We start from the raw sequence: 17,580 nt of genomic DNA, 5'->3' as shown, positions 1-17,580 counted from the left end.
GAAGCAACTATGTTGCCCAATTAGCTTCTCCGGACTCTTCAAACTGCCTGTTCAGAATCAATCTATTCAAATAACTTCATGTTCTTAAACGCCCCCTCTTTCTTCACATTAATAGTCCTAAGGAAATTTGGAACAAATGTGACTTACGCTTGAAAGCTCAGGAGCTCAGAGCTTTCAGGCTGGAGGGGTATTTACAAAACATTCAGGGGTTCACCTTCCAGGGACACAGCCAGGAAGGGCGAGGGGAGCCTGCCCCCGCCCCTCCCCCACCCCGCCCGCTCCGCCCGCCTGCCCCTCCCCCACCCCGCCCGCTCCGCCCGCCTGCCCCTCCCCCACCCCGCCCCCTCCGCCCGCCTGCCCCTCCCCTTCGCCAGGGCCTCGGGGTTGGTGGGCTGTGGAGCTGATTCACTGCTGCCCTAAGCACGGGGCTGAGCACGCGGTGCAGTCACTGGGACCTGAGGAAGCTGGTCACGCAGGAAACTGTGACTATCAGCTGATGCCTCCTGATAACTCCCGGGAGCCGCCGGCAGTTTCCAGAGCAGGGAAGGTCGGCAGGGGCTGGGGACACGGAGCGTCGGTCTGACCCCGCGGCCTGTGCCCCGTGATGGAGAGCGCCGAGCTGTCTTTCAACGTGGACCACGGGTACCTGGAGGGCCTGGTGCGGGGCTGCAAGGCCGGCCTCCTGACCCGGCAGGACTACGCCAACCTGGTCCAGTGCGAGACCCTGGAAGGTAAGGCCGCCCTGCTGCCCGATGAACAGGAAGCGGGGAGCGTGGGCGAGGGGCTGCAGCCCCGCACCCCGCCCCGCCCCCAACTGAGAGCCAGGGGCTGTGCCCTGCTCCCCGGGCCTGCGAACTGGGGTGTGAAACACAATTACACCTCCACGTTCAGCATTCTCTAGGTGAAACCGAGCGCCTCCCGTTGTTACGAATGCAGGCAAGAGGTCACCGTCACCGTGGCTGGCGCTTGGTCCCCAACGGGAAGCCAGGGTTTTCATGTTGCTGTGCAGCTCCCGCAGATGCTCAGAAACTTCACGGAGGTTTCCCTGGCTCCTTAGCGTAGATAATCACTCGTCCTTTAATCCTGATAGCTCATGTCTTGGTGAAGGACAGCATTACGTATTTAAAAATATACATATTTATAAATACTAATTGGAGAAAGATGTCACCAGACTGCCTAGGGATCTCTGGCAAAAAAAAAAAAAAAAAAAAAGCTAAGAACCTTGGACCAGAGAATTTTATTCTATCCCCAGTTTATCTATTGGTGTGAGAGTTTATGTGAGGTTTGTCTTTAACTGGAGCTTACCTTATGAAACACCCACTGAGGAGGGGCCTGGGGCGAGCCAGCCCTGGGTGCAGAGCTCCCGGCTCTGACCTCGGCCAGGGCCAGGTGGGCGACCTGAGCCTTGGAGGCCTCACTTGTGAAATGCACTGAGGTGATCACACCTGCTTTGCTGCGTGTCCTGAAGAAATAGATGAGGAAGCGCTTGAGGGAAGCGTGAAGCCCTCTGCACTGAGGTGTGGGCAACATGCGAAACGCTGTGCACGTTCCGTGCACCTTGGTGAGGTTAGGGCTGAGCACGCACCGTGGACCTGTCCATGACCTCTGTCCGGGGTTTTCTGGTCCAGCACCTGGAAGGTGACCTGGCACCTGGGCCCTCTCCACCCCCAAGGAGAGCGGGGGCCACCTGCCTGACAGAAACCCTGGCATTCCCCCCAGAAAACAAACTAAAAATAATCCTTTATTTACTGATAGTGTCCTCCCCTGGCCCCACCTGTTTTCCTACAAAACCCTTCCATTTGGCTCAAGTCCTTGGGCCGCCCCTCTGCCCGCTGGACGGCAGGCCGCCTGGTGAGGTCCCCACTCCTGACCCCCGGTGAGGTCCCCGCTCCTGACCCCCGGTGAAGTCCCCGCTCCTGACCCCCGGTGAGGTCCCCGCTCCTGACCCCCGGTGAGGTCCCCGCTCCTGACCCCCGGTGAGGTCCCCGCTCCCGACCCCCGGTGAGGTCCCCACTCCCGACCCCCGGTGAGGTCCTCACCCCTGACCTCTCCCCCCGTGAGATCCCTACTCCTTAACCCTGCCCCCCCCCCAGCTCCCCTTCCTGCCGCGTCCGGTTCGGGCGGCCTCCACCTTGTGCCCTGCTGTCCCTGCAGCGGACATAACCCCGCAGAGTGTCTGTGACATTGCATGGGTACGTCACCCGGGTCAGGACATCTGTCCCCAAATCTACCCGGTCCCCAAATTACCCGTTAGGAGCTTAACTCGTGAGTGAGCATTGGCCCTATCTCCTCCTCTCCTGGACGCTTCACACGACAGGTGCGTGAGCTCATGGAGGTGCGCGTTAGCTAGGTGGGGGGATCACCACGCTGCGCCCTTTAAATACCCTGCGATTCTGCCTCAATACAGAAGGTAAAAGAGAAGAGCACTCATTGAATAAAAAAGGGCAGAAGCTCCACCTCGCACTTCCCCTCCCGACCCCCCAGCCTCGGGCTGGGTTCTGCGCGTCCTGAGATCTAGAGATGCCGGGCGGGGTCCAAGTCCCAGCACTCCGCTCACGCCCGGTGCTTCCTCATCTGCTACTACGCGGCCCTGGCCCAACTCCAGTGTCAGGACGGCCGGAGGTCTCTGAAGATGCTCCCTAAACTAACGCTCAAGAATCCCCAGGAAATGCCGAGGGCCCCGGAGGGCCGCGTGCGTACATGGGACAGGAATTCGTGTGCCCCTTCCTGCGAGACTCTCGAACCCCTGAAACAGCTGTCCTCTCAGTTAAGCTGAATGGTGTTTGGTCAGCGGCTCTGCGCTTGACCCTCTTCTCCTCCGAGAATGGCAGTTTGTTTTGGAAATACCAGTCTCTGGAGGAGGAGGAGGAGCAGGAGGAGCCGCTGCTCAGGCAGGTGCTCTGAATTCCCCAGGGAAGGGCCGTGTGACCTCAGGCTTTAATCATGGGCTGAATCTGTGAATACCGAAGCTCATCTAGGTGATGAAAATTGCTTTAGGGAATGTGGAGAATATGATTAACAGGCATTATTCTCCCTCCAAACCGCATCTAGTTGAGAGGATATCATAAGTAAGTAAAAACAATTAAAATGCAAAAGCAGTTTAAACCTACAGATAGAAGACAGTTTTGAAAGTGAACCAAATTTTGGAGACTAGGTTAGGAAAATGCTGGGGGGGGGGGGTGCGGGGAGGAGAGGCTGGCTGACCAGACGTTCTAGGCCCCCAGGGAAAACAGATTAGGAAAAGTTACAGATAAGAACAATGAAGGGATGGGTGGGGAGTGACCGGTTTGGCTGCAGTGCTGGCATACCTGGAGATAAGGCTGGAATGTAGGTGGGGGAAAATGTCGAAGGATCTCGAAGGTCCCAGTGTGGAGCCTCGAGATACTGAGTGAGGACGAAGGACCTGTCTGACCTTCAAATACTGCAGGCGGGAAAACAGGAACAACTGATTTCTCCGAGTCTCCGTTTCCCCATCTGTGAAATGGTGATGACTGTTAAGGTTAAGAGATCATGTATATCAAAACCATTCTTCCCTTTGTAAGACATTCTACAAATACTGTGAGCTGTTTTTAATCGGCCTGAAACTTTCCGTGGCTCCAAGCTGCTCATGGGATCCTTACAAGAGCAAAATAATTTCTAGGGAAGATTAAAGCGTGAGGAGAAACAAGCCCGCGGGCGGCCAGTGACCCAGGCGTCGGCTGCTCACTCTAAACCAGGGGCGTAAGGGGCAGACATCAGGGGGACAGCGAGGAAAACGCAGGCCACGTGGAGCGAAGAAGCACCGAAGAGGACTCGACATTTCGTCACGACGAGAACGGCGGTAAATTAGCAAGAACGGAGGACGAAGTTCGGTTTCATAGATATTGACATATCCATTAAACTCGGGATCATCGTAAGACGCGGTGGGTGGTTCCAGCACGTTGCTTGAGAAAATTCTGGTTTAGAGACGAAAATCCAAAGTCCTGAGCACGCCGAACCCAGTTATCTTAGAAGCAAAGGGCAGGAGCGAGAAGAAACGGAGGCGATGTCGTGGAGGGGCTCCCCTGGGCCGGCTCGTCCCCCCCCCCCCCGTGTGCGGTCCCCACGGTGACCCACGCACGGGTGCTGTACGCAGCTCGCGGGCCAGGAGTCAGAGCTCAGAGAGGCAACGTCGGATCCGGGCCGGCGGAGCTGGCGGAGCCAGAGGTGCTTCTTGGCATAAGTGCCCGGGGGGTGAAAGTTCCCTTTTACAGAGAGGCCCAGACAGAAGCTGCCAGAAAGGAGCAAAACCAAACAAAACACTCATCGTTTTCTAAAATCTATCTGCCCAGCAAATCAATAGAAGAGGTCACCACGACCCTTCCACATGCGACCGTGAGCTCACGCCTGAGGCACACGCGCACACATGCCCCGCGGGTCCTGCCCCCGTGGGCTCCCAGGGCCCCCCTCGGCCTCTGATGCCATTGCCGTGTGAGACCCGTTCAACTGATTTAGTGGGTCTGATCTCGCAGTCTGGAAAACATTCCATTTCCTCATTTGAATGGAAAAGAAAAATGACCCGCCACTTGCCACACGGCCTCTCTGGCCGAAAAGCAACGTCGTTGCCCAGAGCGTGCTGCGTGGTGGCCCCGGGTGGCTCTGTACCCGAGGTTGCTCAGGGCAAGGTGCAGAGCGGGGAAGCCGTTGGTCCCGCCTTGTCTGACGACGAGGCCTCGTCCCTCACATACCCGTGTGAAGAAGCCGGTCGGGGGACGACCCAACCCCTTTCGAGAGCCCTAAGACCACACGCAAGCATCGTTGTCGTGGCTGGCAGTCAGTCAGCCTTTGGTTTGGGGACACGCAGGTCCCTCCCCTCACACGCGCCCACCGTCCCTACGAGGCCTAAGATGCTGGCGACATTTAATCTCAGGGTTCCACTGGCGGCCGAGAGGTCTGGCGGTCATTTTGCTTAAACACACGTCACACAAGCGAAACATCGTGATTGTGGAAGAAACACTGTTCGCGTCCCTTCCGTTGGCAAATATTCCTCAGCGCTCAGGACGCAAACTGTCAGACTGCGTAAAAGTCTGCACTGCCGGGATGAGCAGACAAACCAGACGGGGCCCAAGAGAAAAAGGTGTGATTTTTCAAAATTAAGTTCAAAAGGTGACTGAGCGAGTGAAGGGGTGGGTGCAGACCGAGTCTTCCTGGCCGGGGCCCGTGCTGGGTCTCGACACCCAGGAACCCCAGGCGCCTCCTTCGAACCCGCCTGGCCCCGGACCCCTGAGCCACCGGCCCACAGCCCACGGTGGCTCCGGCGTCCTCCGCGCCCGCCCTGGGACACCCCCCCGCCTGCTCCGCCGGCTCTGTGTCTTACCTCCCTCCCTCTCCCCCTCATGCTGCAGCACGTGGAGCTGCCGGGAGCCCCTGCTCACGCGGCCCCAGTGTGGGCCTCTCCACACGGCTCCTCGAGGCTCCTCTCTGGCTCAATGTCCCCCGACCTTCAGTAACTTTCCCCGGCCTCGCCTGCTGTCTGTGTCCTGTACGTGGCCGTCCTGATCCTTATCACTGAACCTGGCTCCCGGGTCAACCTGTTTATGGTGACGAGCACATCCGGTCCGCCTTCGGGTCTCCTGCGGTGACAGCACACAGTAGGCGCTTAATAAACCTTTGAAGGAAAACAACTCGAGCTCCCGGCTGCTGCGTTGGCTCAGGCTGGGCACTAGGTGGCGCCAAAGACATGCTCGATGTTGACGCTGAAGAATAACACGCAAGCGCGTTCGGTCACCGCCAGGAGGTACAGACAAAAGACACGAGGACGCGAGTGTGGCCGCCTCTTCGGGCTTCACGTGCTCACAGCTCTAGAGCTTCGCGTGACAGGTGCCGCGCTGGGCGCGTTCCCGATGACCTTCGGGGTTCCGACGAGCGAGAGCGAATAGTTCTGCTCGACAGGATTACAGTTGATGACCTGGCTTAGGTGCCTGGCAGCGAAACAAGATTTCAAGGGGCTTTGGGGTCAGATAAACCCGACTTTGAACCGTTTATCAGTGTGGCTTTGACACCGCTGAGCATCGGCGTTCTCGTCTGTCAGCGGGGAAACCCGTTCCCAGCTCAGATCGCCGTGAGCGTCGCCGGCGGTGCCCGGGACGGTGGGCCAGCGGCCCTGCGCCCGCGGCGACTCCCACTTTAATGCCGGGGGACGCACTGCGAAGGGCGAACCTGGGAAGGGGCGGGGGGCTGGAGAGAAGCGGGGGCCGCGGCCGAGCGAAGCGCACGGCGGGGCGGCCACGGTCTGCGCGCGGGGCGGCGACGACGACCGCAGTGCGAACTCGGTTCGATGATCCGGCAACGAGGCGCGCGCGACGGGGGCCGCATCGCTGACGCGCGTCGCTCCCCGCCACGCCGGGGCGCAGCCCGGGCGTCCCCCCGCGCGCCCCCGCGCGCCCCGGCTCCGGTCACGCCGCCGCCGCCGCTGCTGCACCTGCTCGGGGGCGCGCGCGCCGGTCCGCGCCGCACGTGGCCTCACGCCCGGGGTCGGCGCGGGTCGCCGGCCACACCCGCGTTTAACCGGGACGGTGACGCGGACCCTGCGATGGCGCCGAGGCCGTTCGCGCACCATCCAGATTTCCCCCGATGTGCGGCTCCGTGTCGTTTCAGACCTGAAAATCCACCTCCAGACCACCGATTACGGCAACTTCTTGGCTAATCAGACGAGTCCCCTCACCGTCTCCAAGATCGACGCGGAGATGCGGAGGAAGCTGTGCGGGGAGTTCGAGTATTTCCGGAACCACTCGCTGGAGCCGCTGAGCACGTTCCTCACCTACATGACGTGAGCGGCGCCCGGGGGCGGGGCGGGGCGGACGCAGCGTGCGGGGGCGGGGCGGGGGCGGGGCTGGGGGCGGGGCTGGGGGCGGGGGCGGAGCCGGGGAGGGGCGGGGCGGGGGCGGGGGCAGCGCAGGGGCCCCTGCTCATGCCGTCGGGCCCCCCGCCGGGCTGTGGGTCAGGACTTTGCTGATAGACAAGACACAGGTGCCAACATCTGTTAAGAACCCGCGGTTATAACAGTGAGTCGGGGACAAGTACTAGATGTGAACGTGGGTCTGACTCAGCCCAAAGCCCAAGCACTTCCTTTGAGAGGGTTCTGGAAAGCTTCCCCGAAGGGCTGACGTCGCTGCCGTGCCCGTGCCGGGAGCGGGCAGAGTCGGCGGCCAGAGACGGCCGGGCCTCCGGGCCGAAGCCGGAGGCAGGAAGCGGGCCTGGCGTCCGATGAGTACCTGCTCCGTTCCAGCTGGAGTCGGGGTGCCGAAAGGGCAGGGGGGACAAGGGTAGGGACCTCAGAGAAGTAAGTTCCAGCCGGGTTGTGGACAGTCCCCAGTGGCAGACGGAGATGAGGAGGAAGGCTGGGCTTTATCCCATCAGAGTATTTTCGTGTGTGTGCGCGCGTGTGTGTGTGCGCGCGCGCGTGTGCATTTACTACTCCCCCATCGGGGGCACCGATATTTCTGGCATTTCAGAAATGAGGAAACGTGAAGACAATACCCTTCAGAACCTAAGGGCTACCATTAAAGCCCTCGGCCTTCGCAAGTCTCGAACGAGGACGCGCAGGGCAATGCGGGGTTACAGATGCGGGACAGGAGGGCCACAGGCTTGACGAGGAGCCTGTGGGTCAGACTTAGGGCTGAAATCCCAGCGGGCTGCACGTTGACGGTGGCCGCGCCGGTCTCCCGCGTGACCGTGCCGCCCGGCTCCCTGTCTCGCCCACGCGCACGGACGACTCCTCATCTTCCCAGAGCGAGAGGTGAACTTGGAAAGGATTCTAGGGACTAAAACTACGAGCGAAACTACAGACGTGGAAATCTCGGGCCAGAAGGGGGGCCTGGAAAGTTCTCTGAGGTCTCACAGGGGGAAAGGAATACAGAATATCTTAAATAAATATTTACTAGTAAAATTAATAAATGTAACATTTTAACTTATTTTTAAATACTTTACATTCTGAATCCTTGGCGAGGGGCATTGTCGCAGGTTTAAACAGTGTCTGAAGGAGAAGGAACGAGGCCGGGTGCGTTTCTGGGCCCCGCAGGCGCGTGCTCATGAAGCGCCCCGCGCGCCCCGCCCGCCGGGGCCGCTGCTGTGTGGCGCTTTCGTTAAGCCAGACCGAGCTGCGGTTACGTTGAACGCAGGTTTTCCGACCCTGTTTGCATCGCTCGCTCCCCAGCGCTCGGGTAAAGGGACAGGGCCACCTCTGGGGTGAGGGGGCGCGATGGCAGGGGCTCTGGTTCGCGCGGCTGCGTCCCGCTCCCGTGGGGATGGGGGGGGGGCGGTCCCGGCCACCGCGCCTTCCTCTCGCGCAGGTGCAGCTACATGATCGACAACGTGATCCTGCTGATGAACGGCGCGCTGCAGAAGAAGGCCGTGAGGGACATGCTGGGGAAGTGCCACCCGCTGGGCCGCTTCACGGAGATGGAGGCCGTCAACGTGGCCGAGACCGCGTCCGACCTGTTCCGCGCGGTGCTGGTGGAGACGCCGCTGGGTGCGTGCGCGGCCCGCCCCGCCCCGCCCCGCGCGCGGTCGGGCCCTTCGCGGCTCCCCCGCGAGCCCAGGCTGTCGGGCCCCGGTCCAGCCCGTTCCCTCCTCAGGCCGGGACGGACCGGCCGCCGGCCAGGCCCCTGCAGAGCCGCCTGCGGCTGAGAAGGGGCTGAGCTCCGCGCCCCCTCCGCGCCCCCGCCCCGGCCTCTGCGCCGGCCGCAGCGCATAAGTGACAGGACCTGCCGACCTTCAAAATGTTGTTTTGAGAGCTGGGTGTTCACTCCTTAGCCTTTCATCTTTAAACTTCCGTCTCATTGATGCTTCACGCCGGGAGCGTTTTGTTCCCAGAAGTTCAGGAACCCTGTGTTCCCCAGGTGCCGGGGGCTGCCCGCGGGGTGACCCGAAGCACTGAGGCAATGAACCTCATTTCCCGTCCTCTGGCACTGACACCAGCCGTAGCGTTCGCAGGGCTAATGGGGCACTTCTGTGCACAGTACCGTCAGGAGATCTGAACAGTGGCAAGGCACTTACAGGTCATTTCTCAAAATAGTTGCCATTTAGGGCAGACTTTAAAAAAAAATAAAAGACTGTCATCATCAAGCGCCTGATGCTGAGGGTGCAGGCCGCAGAGGGAGGACGATGGGTCTGCCGTCACGCACCCGTGGGCGCGAAGCCGGGCTCCGCCTGGTCCCGACAGTGACTCGGGGCCATTCCTTGCTTTAGAGTCTGGGGAACTAAGTAAGACACAGTTTAAGTACAGCTCGGGGCTTGGCGCACAGTGAGGTCGCGATGGTAAGTACCACGGCGCGGTAACGGGACTTTGGACAGCGAGCTTAGCACGAACGGTTCCGAGGCGCCGTGAGGACGAGTGAGTGACAGCGTGACCCATGTTTCACGCAGGGGGCGCACGTAGTCACGCTTCACGGTCACCCCCATTGTCCTCATCACCCCCAGGCTAGCACGTCTGGGGGTTGAAACTCCAGCGCCCACACCTGGTGTGGAGGGGGCGGTGCGTCGGGGAGACAATGTCCGCGGTTTCCGATGAATTTATTTCATATGATAATTTCTGTTTTCAGCTCCATTCTTTCAAGACTGCATGTCTGAAAATACCCTAGATGAACTGAATGTTGAGATCCTGCGCAATAAACTGTACAAGGTAACTATTTCTCCAGACACTATGTTCTCCTTTGTTATAACATACATCGCGACCAGAGTTCTTTACTGGAGGTGACTTTGCCCCTTTGCCGGCTTTTGCGATTACGAAGTGATGTGAATTTGGAACATGCGTACATGTCAGCTTCGCCCCAGCAGCAAGACAGTCGAGAGGAGGCAGCACCCCGTTCTTCTCTGTCTCCCCAGCTCTTTGCTTGGAGCATGCGTGGTGCCAGTTGGATGGGTGGGTAGACCGGTGAGGCTAAGCATGTCATTTTTAAAGCAGGCGGCATTCATGGCAAACCTCCTGTTACGCAGTCCGTCTCTGCCCTCCGTCCTGTCCCTAAACCTCACAGTCGATCTGTCCACACAGTTTTAGTCTGCTGGCAGTGGACAGCAGGACGAGATGGCCACCTGTGGACTACGTCATATGTACCACGTTGTATGAGCCGGCCACTGACTGCATGAACGACGCCGCCACGTGTAACGTGGCTGAGCAAAGCCTTTCCGCTCTCACCCACGTGAGCACAGAGCAACTGAATAAACATTACTGCCATGCCGTAGATACTGGCCGTCATGCCGAAGCATGTGGTCCCCTCCGAAGCGCTGCCTTCAGGCGATTCTCCTGGTCTTAAAGAGACTTAGGGGCTTAGAGGAGGCACCCCTAACATACGGCCGACGGAGGCCCTGTTCTAAGCGAACGTAGGCGTTACCTCGCTTCGTCTGTCCCGCAAAACCACGTCGTCTCCGTTCCTCGGTGAGAAGACAGAGGGGCGGAGAGGCACGGTTTCTCGTAACCGTGTTGAGACGTGGGCACAGGCGGTCCGACCGCAGCCCAGACGCTGCCTTCCCACGGCCATCCCGAGGGCGTCTCCCGAGCCCTCAGACGTGAAGTGTCACCACAGGCCAAGTCGAGAGCCACCCATTTAGCGCGTAAGCGTGCGGCTCTCTTGTTAGAGGAGCGAGAATTGACCGTGTGACGTCGTCTGAGAACCGTGCAAAAAAGTGCTCGCGCGTGGTTGAGGCACGATGAGTATGGTTTTCAGACTGCGCGACGAGCTGCGATGTGAAAACCTGTCCCGCGTTTATTATAAAACTTCTCCCCGTGGGAGAAGCGATTCCCTTCCCATCATGGCGTTTAATAAGCCATGAAAAGCTGATCTAGAAATGGTCAAAAGGAGGATGTACTCACTTTATTGTTTTATGATCTGTCTTCTTTTCAAGTCTTACCTCGAGGCGTTCTATAAATTCTGCAAGAACTATGGCGACATCACAGCAGAAATTATGTGTCCCATTCTCGAGGTAAGAGCCTTCGAATTGTTTCATGGCAGACAACGTGCTGATACACGTTTCCTTTACGGAATCTCACTTCTACTTTGCCTTAGATGCTCCTTCATCTGAAGGAAGCAATATATGTTAGTATATGCATGTCATTTGATGTCTTCACTTAAAAGGAGCATTTCCCCAGTTTTCTACGTAAAAGTGTTATTTTGAAATTAGAAGAGAATAACGCTTACGAAAGTTGGGGTCATGAGTCACTTTGCTGTCGTATGAACAAAGACCATAATTAGTTACAAATTTAGTAAACTACAGCAGTGGGGGGACTGACTATAGGCACTCATAACCATCACCCGGGTTCCATTTGGTGAGGGAACACTGGGCGTGGGGACCCCACAGCCCGGCAGGGGAGTCCGCGGTGGGCGTGGGCCTCAACCCTCACGTAAATGCTAACGCACAGGCGGCCCACGCCCTCCACGCGCTCGGCTGGGTAGGAAGATGCCGTGGCTCCTCACGGCTGGCACGCTCAGTTACTTACGGCAGATGCAGCCACTGGTTCCTATATCTTTCTAATTCCTCTTCATCATCACAGATTTTATCTGTGTCCAGAGGCCTCTGGCTTGCAAAAGTTGATTTGCAAATGAATGGGAAATTCAGGCTGGGGTCAGAATCGGAGAGGCCTTCACGGGTATCCAGACTCGCTGTGGTGTGTAGCTCTCTCTTGCTGGCTCCCTGAGTTATTTGAATTAAGAAATACGCATATAATATATTTCAGTAAAAATACATAAAATAAAATATGTAATACTATACATATTATTCTGGGCTTGGAAAAGCCCTTGCTTTGCCCTGTGATACCGAATTTCGCCCAAAGAATATCTTTAATCATCAGATTATCTGTTACACTGACTTCGTTGGCAGGTAGATACTTCAGGAGTTCGGTGACTTCCGATTTTAAGAAAGCCTGATAATAAGAACTGCCCTTTAGGTTAAAAAGAGGCAAAAAAAAAAAAAAAAAAAAAAAGATAGAAAAAACGTGAATAACTTCGTCTGCATATATGTTAACCTAACGTTCTGAAACATCTAATCATTAACATTTTACAGTTAGAGACCTTTTGTTATCCCCTGTTGGAACTCTTAAAGCCAGAGCAGTCCTCAAAGTAAAAAGGTCATCACCGGAGAACTCCAGTCCTTACCGATATTACACAGAACATGGGCATTGATGAGTCACATTTTTTTCATGGCACACTAAATGCCAGGAAGTGAGTGAGTCTCCTTCAGACATGCTGGTCACATGACACGAGTAATCTGGCGACCCCAGAAAGCTCTCTGCCTTTCCATAAATTTAACAACCGGCTGCCGTATTAGAAGCCACATCAACTACGGCTCAAAAGTGTGGTTTCCGCAGGCGTAATTCCTCTGGTTTAGAAGTGGCTCATATACTCTATCCTGACAAGGCGTACGAAACCTGAGTCACGTCAAAGCTGACAGAGGTGTACAAGGGCACCGCTTGTGGCTGACATTTATTACGGGCTGGATATGATCCCAAGTGCTTTATACACACGAATTCGCCTGGGCTTCGAAATAGCACGGCGAAGAGGGTAGCCGAATGTCTGCTTTTCGGAAGGGGCAGCAGAGGCACGGAGGAGGCTGGTGACTTGCCTGACGTCACACAGGGAGTAAGTGGCAGTGTCGAGATTCGAGCCCGGGCAGCCTGGCTCCGGTTCCTGCAGATCTATCCACTGCATCACATCCCCTCTGTCACGACTTGTATAAAAAAGTGAGTGCTGAGTCAGAAGCCAGAGCACACTGCTCGGGCTAGAAAGAACCGAAACCAACGAGGGACGATTCCCGGTGCCGTCACAAGCCAGCACGGTGTCATGCGGAGGCTTGTCCCTGGGAGGGTCTGACCGAACCACACGGCACACTCAGTGCTCTGTCTGTCCCTACAGCCTTGACGCTGTCGCATTAGGTCGTTGTCGAGCTGTGTGAAAAATAACAACCCATTTGACCATCTCTACACGTTTATGCAGAAACACCAGGTACCCGTGTCGTGCACCTACAGTGTTTCTGCTGGTCTGATCAGCCGAGGCCTGCCAGATTCACGTAACGAGGGCAGATCGCGTGATTCCCTCCCCCTTCGCCTGTGCCACGAGAGGGCCCTGAGCGCCCGCGGAGCTCCCTCTGGGCGTCTTCTCATGTCCTCTCGGTTGACAGGACTTCCACAGACTCGCCGTGGTGGAGGGGAGTGGCAACCTGGGCGTGAATGCAAAAGCGGGACCTAGTTACAGGACCGTAGCTTCGTGCGGAAAGCAGCGGACTCGTGTCCGAGGCACACGCCTGCCCCCGGCCCCCGCGCCCCAGTCCGTGCGGTTCACAAAGCGGGGAATGATAAGCACGGAATGCCCTTCTCCTCCCCGTCGCCGCCCGGGCCGAGGAGGCCGGTCTTAACTGCAGCTCTGTCCCTGTCACCGACCCCCTCGTCACCCCCCCCCCGTCCCCCCCCACAGCGCCCACTAGGCGTGAACCGTGGGACTGCAGGACTCGGCCGAGCCCGGCTGGTGGCGATGTTGCAGAAGGCGACAGTATAGTGTCATGTTTTGCAACGAAAGCTGTGGCTTGATGACAAATGGGCGTGTGTAGGGAGGAGTGAAGGAAGACCGGACGCCAACCCTGTGCAGCCGGCGCGGGGCTTCGGGGAAGCGAATCCTGCCCCTCGGGCTCTCCTCTGGGATCAGGGGCCGTGCCAAATGTCTGCCGAGGAATGGCCGAGGACGGCGCACTAATTTTACACCTCCAAATTATAGCTGTCCTCACCGAGAGGACACACGCGTGCGGCCTCTAGACTAGAAGAATGTGGTGCGGTGGACCTACGGTCAGGACACTGAAGAATGGCCGGGGACAAAGGAACCCGCGCCCCACTAGGGCGGGGAGAGGAGAGCTCCTTAGGAAGGACCGCGTCCGCTGGGGCCCGCAAACGCAGGCGGGATCGCCGCGGGGGGTGCCAGGGCCTGGGGCGCCCGCCTCGTGCGCGAAAGCCCTGACCCCGTAGGACCAGGGAGCAGCAGAGCTCATCGGGACCAGGGGACCCCCGGGTGGTCCTTCAGCCTGATCTTTATTTTCAGGTTTCTTTTGCCGTGAGCTCTCCCCCTGCCATCTCTCCTCTTATCCGTGAGAGGTGGAACATTCCCGACAGGACGGACCCGACAGGACGGACCCTTTTCGGTGGCCAGAGGCCGCTGCCTTTGTCCCCAGACAGGCCACTCCCTGTTTCCGGCTCCCCGGGAATTTCTGGAATTTCCGCGAGAGTGGTAGGAAGGTCCGAAGGAACTGAGCCCCGCCCCTCACAGGAAACACCTGTTCTGACAGAAAGGTTCCAGGAAAACCTCTGGCAAGTCCGAATTTGTTATCAGTTTGTCAGAAATACCCTGATCGGAGGATATCCTAGATTTTCATTCCTCTTCTGTGTGTGGATGAATGACCTTGGAATCTTGCTAAAATGCAGATTCTGTGGTTCAGTGGGTCTGGACCGTGGCCCGGGACGCTGCATTTCTAACGAACTTCCGGGTGACGTCAAAGCTGCTGGTCCGTGGGGCACACGCGGAGCTGGGGCCCGGCGGAGAATGCGGGGGCGCTTCGCGTGGCGGGACTGTGGCACGCTCTGCAGGCGTCGCAGACGGCCCAGATCCTCCCGCGTGTCGGGCCGGCGGGGCACAGAACGCACAGCGAGCGAGAGGCGCGATCCGCACCGATTTCGGGGTGCCGTAGGGGGAAAGCCACGCTGGAAGGCAGCGGGGCCAAACCCCTCGTCTCAGACAGGAAACGGAGCCCCGACGGGAAGGGGCCTTGCCCCCCCCCCCACGGGGTTGTTAGCCACGGAGTTAGACTGGCTGATGGCTAACCTAGGACTTAAAAAAAAAAAGAGAAAAAAAAAAAGAAAACCACGCACGAAATTTCACTGTGTAAAAACTCACACCGACACTAGCCGCTGGCAAGGGGCGTGTGGCAGGCGCGTGTTATTCCCAGAGGGGACCCCGCGAGAGGGCTCCGCTCCCGCTCTGCAGGAAGAGACACTTGGGAGTCTAGTGGCCTGTGTGGCAGGTGCAGGAGTAGTCACAGGGTGCCTGGGGACGGGAGGCTAGCGGGGGCTCAGGGTCAGGGCTGCGCGAGCCTCCGCTAGCTAACGACATCGCTCCCCTCCCAGAAGAGACTAAGGCAGGGCTCCGCACGCCTGTGTCATGACCAGACCCGGACCCGGAGGGCAAGGGCACGCCGCGGGGACCGCCTGACGGCTGGGGGTCGCCGCGGGGACCGCCTGGCGGCTGGGGGTCGCCGCGGGGACCGCCTGGCCTCTGGGGGTCACTGCGGGGACCGCCTGGCCTCTGGGGGTCTGGCTCTCACTGACTCTCTGTCTCGCACGCCAGTTCGAGGCCGACCGACGCGCCTTCACCATCACGCTGAACTCCTTCGGCACCGAGCTGAGCAAAGACGACCGGGAGACGCTCTACCCGACCTGCGGCCTGCTGCACCCCGAGGGGCTGCGCCTGCTGGCCCAGGCGGAGGACTTCGAGCAGATGAAGAGGGTGGCGGACCACTACGGAGTGCGTGGGGGCCCGGGGTGCCCAAGCGCCGCGGTGTCTTGCTGCATGTCCCTTACCGGTCACACCTCACACTCACACTCTGCCCGGACGCGGTTCCCGCGCCTGAGGCGGGGGGCGGTAACCCCTGCCGTCCTGTCTGTCCCCACGGAGCCCCCCCGTCTCCCGCCCAGGTGCTTCTCCCCGGTGTCCACCTCGTCCGCACTTGGAAGTCCATGTGAATTTCATTAGCTGTCATCTCACAGAGCCTGAGTCCACGCCGACCAAACCCCAGGCCGTGCGGAGCCTCTGTGAGGCGGCGGCCGAGCCCTCAGGGCTGCAGGTGGAGATCAGCTCAGGGCAGTGAGCCCTGGGGTGGGGGGAGCCGTCCCATCCCACTCTTAGCAACCCGAACCCTACTTCCTCGAGAGGCCCGAGATTTACCTAAACTCACCCTTCTGGACAGGGTTCGTTTGTTTTCGTAAATGCACAATTTCTCTATGGTTAGGAAAATACCTTCACGTGAATGTACAAGGAAGAAGAACCTGTTAAGAAGCAGCCTCCCCTCCTCCCCGCAGGTGTACAAGCCTCTGTTCGAGGCCGTGGGTGACGGCAGCGGGGGCAAGTCGCTGGAGGACGTGTTCTACGAGCGCGAGGTACGACGGGGGGCGCGTCTCCCCGCCCCGGGCGCCGGTGGGCTCTGTGCCCCGCGGGCCCCGTGGCGCTCCTGCGGTGGGGCTCGCGGACCTGTCCCGGGCTGAGGCGCGCACGGCGGCGCTCTGCGGAGAAGGCGGCTGTGCCGGCATCTCGCGGGGGGGGGGGGGGGGGCGGGGGGTGGGGGGGACGACGCCGGGGCCTCCACGACCGCACGTCACCTGGCCGCACGGCGCCGCCCTGTCCTGGTCCGGTCGTGTCCGTCCGTGCGCAGTGTCTGTTACAGAAAGAGGTAAAGCAGGCGCGGCGGCCCCGAGCGTCAGGTGAGTTAGAGCGCCGCGTGCCCACCGCGGAGGGGGCCGCCACGGAGGAGCGGGTGTCTGTCCCGAGGCCCCCACGCCCGGGCTGCTCTGCTCCACATGTCCGGAGTGGCACGAGGGGCCGGGCCCCTCCCCGCCTTTCCTCAAAACGGAAAGAACACAGGGGTCGTTCCGTTTCAGACTTGACCCCAGTAAAAAAAAAAAACGTTTTCTGAAAAACTTTCTTCCTTCACTCCTCTACCTTCTGCAGAAAACACACACACACTCACACACTCACACACACACACTCACACTCACACACACACACACACACACTCACACACACACACTCACGCGTGGCCGAGCCCCACTGACACGGGAGGCCGCGCGCGCACAGCCGGGGCTGGGCCTCCCCCCGCCGCGCCCGGCCCAGGGCCCACGCAGCCGCCCCCGCCCGCAGGTGCAGATGAGCGTGCTGGCCTTCGGCAGGCAGTTCCACTGCGGCGTGTTCTATGCGTACGTGAGGCTGCGGGAGCAGGAGGTGCGGAACGTCGTGTGGATCGCAGAGTGCATCTCGCAGCGGCACCGGACGAAGATCAACAGCTACATCCCCATTCTGTAGCCGGGGCGTCGCGGCCCGCGTCGCAAAGCGCCCGTGACTCCCCGCGGCCTGGACTCTCGTCTCCGCGTGTGCGTCCCAGCCGCGCCGGCCCCGAGGCGTGACTTCTGATCAGCCCCTCGGCACTGTTCCTGCGCTCGTCTTTTTGAGAATCAAACCTAATAAAAGCGCGTCGCTGCCTTTCCTGCCCCTGCGCAGGCGGCGGCACTGTCCGTCTGTCTGCCTTCCTGACTGTCCTTTCCGTCCGGGGGCCACGCAAACCCGGGCCGCGCTGGCCGCCGGGGTCTGCCGTGCCGTCTCAGGCTGCCTCGCCCACCGCGTCCGACGCCCTCGTCAGCGGCACCCGGGCCAGTCCCGCGGCGCCCTCCGATCGCTGGCCTCGGCCCGGCCTGCGGCAGCGTCTCATTCGGGTTCGTTTCATGAACGAATGAGCAAAATTCTCCCCCCGTAAAATGCTGATTCCAGTGATAGAACCGCTGAAGGAAAAACTCAGCATATTAACACTTCTAGGAGTTTATTC

The 17,580-nt window shown here is 59.4% G+C and overlaps 1 protein-coding gene across 2 annotated transcripts; it reads left to right on the top strand.

Annotated features, from left to right (window-relative positions):
* The first annotated feature begins 396 nt into the window (after positions 1-396).
* ATP6V0D2 (ATPase H+ transporting V0 subunit d2) lies at positions 397-17,276 on the top strand. Of its 2 annotated transcripts, none has more exons than XM_016153141.2 (8): positions 397-731; positions 6,616-6,787; positions 8,310-8,488; positions 9,561-9,640; positions 10,861-10,938; positions 15,336-15,512; positions 16,067-16,144; positions 16,931-17,276. In XM_016153141.2, exons 1-8 carry the CDS (start codon positions 605-607, stop codon positions 17,162-17,164), a joined length of 1,125 nt encoding a protein of 374 aa, XP_016008627.2. In that variant the 5' UTR covers positions 397-604; the 3' UTR covers positions 17,165-17,276. The 2 variants fall into 2 exon arrangements, with proteins under 2 accessions (XP_016008627.2, XP_016008629.2); XM_016153143.2 differs by having other exon boundaries at positions 16,902-17,276.
* Positions 17,277-17,580: the final 304 nt, after the last annotated feature.

This window comes from Rousettus aegyptiacus, unplaced genomic scaffold (assembly GCF_014176215.1).
Source record: "Rousettus aegyptiacus isolate mRouAeg1 unplaced genomic scaffold, mRouAeg1.p scaffold_m13_p_15, whole genome shotgun sequence".
Lineage (NCBI taxonomy): Eukaryota > Metazoa > Chordata > Mammalia > Chiroptera > Pteropodidae > Rousettus > Rousettus aegyptiacus.
This window is presented reverse-complemented; position numbering and strand designations above follow the sequence as displayed.

Coding starts and splice junctions, on each gene's coding strand:
- ATP6V0D2 (XM_016153141.2), top strand. CDS start 605: ATGGAGAGCGCCGAGCTGTCTTTCAACGTGGACCACGGGTACCTGGAG. Junction 8,489..9,560: donor GCTGGTGGAGACGCCGCTGG/GTGCGTGCGCGG, acceptor TTCTGTTTTCAG/CTCCATTCTTTCAAGACTGC. Junction 9,641..10,860: donor TGCGCAATAAACTGTACAAG/GTAACTATTTCT, acceptor CTTCTTTTCAAG/TCTTACCTCGAGGCGTTCTA.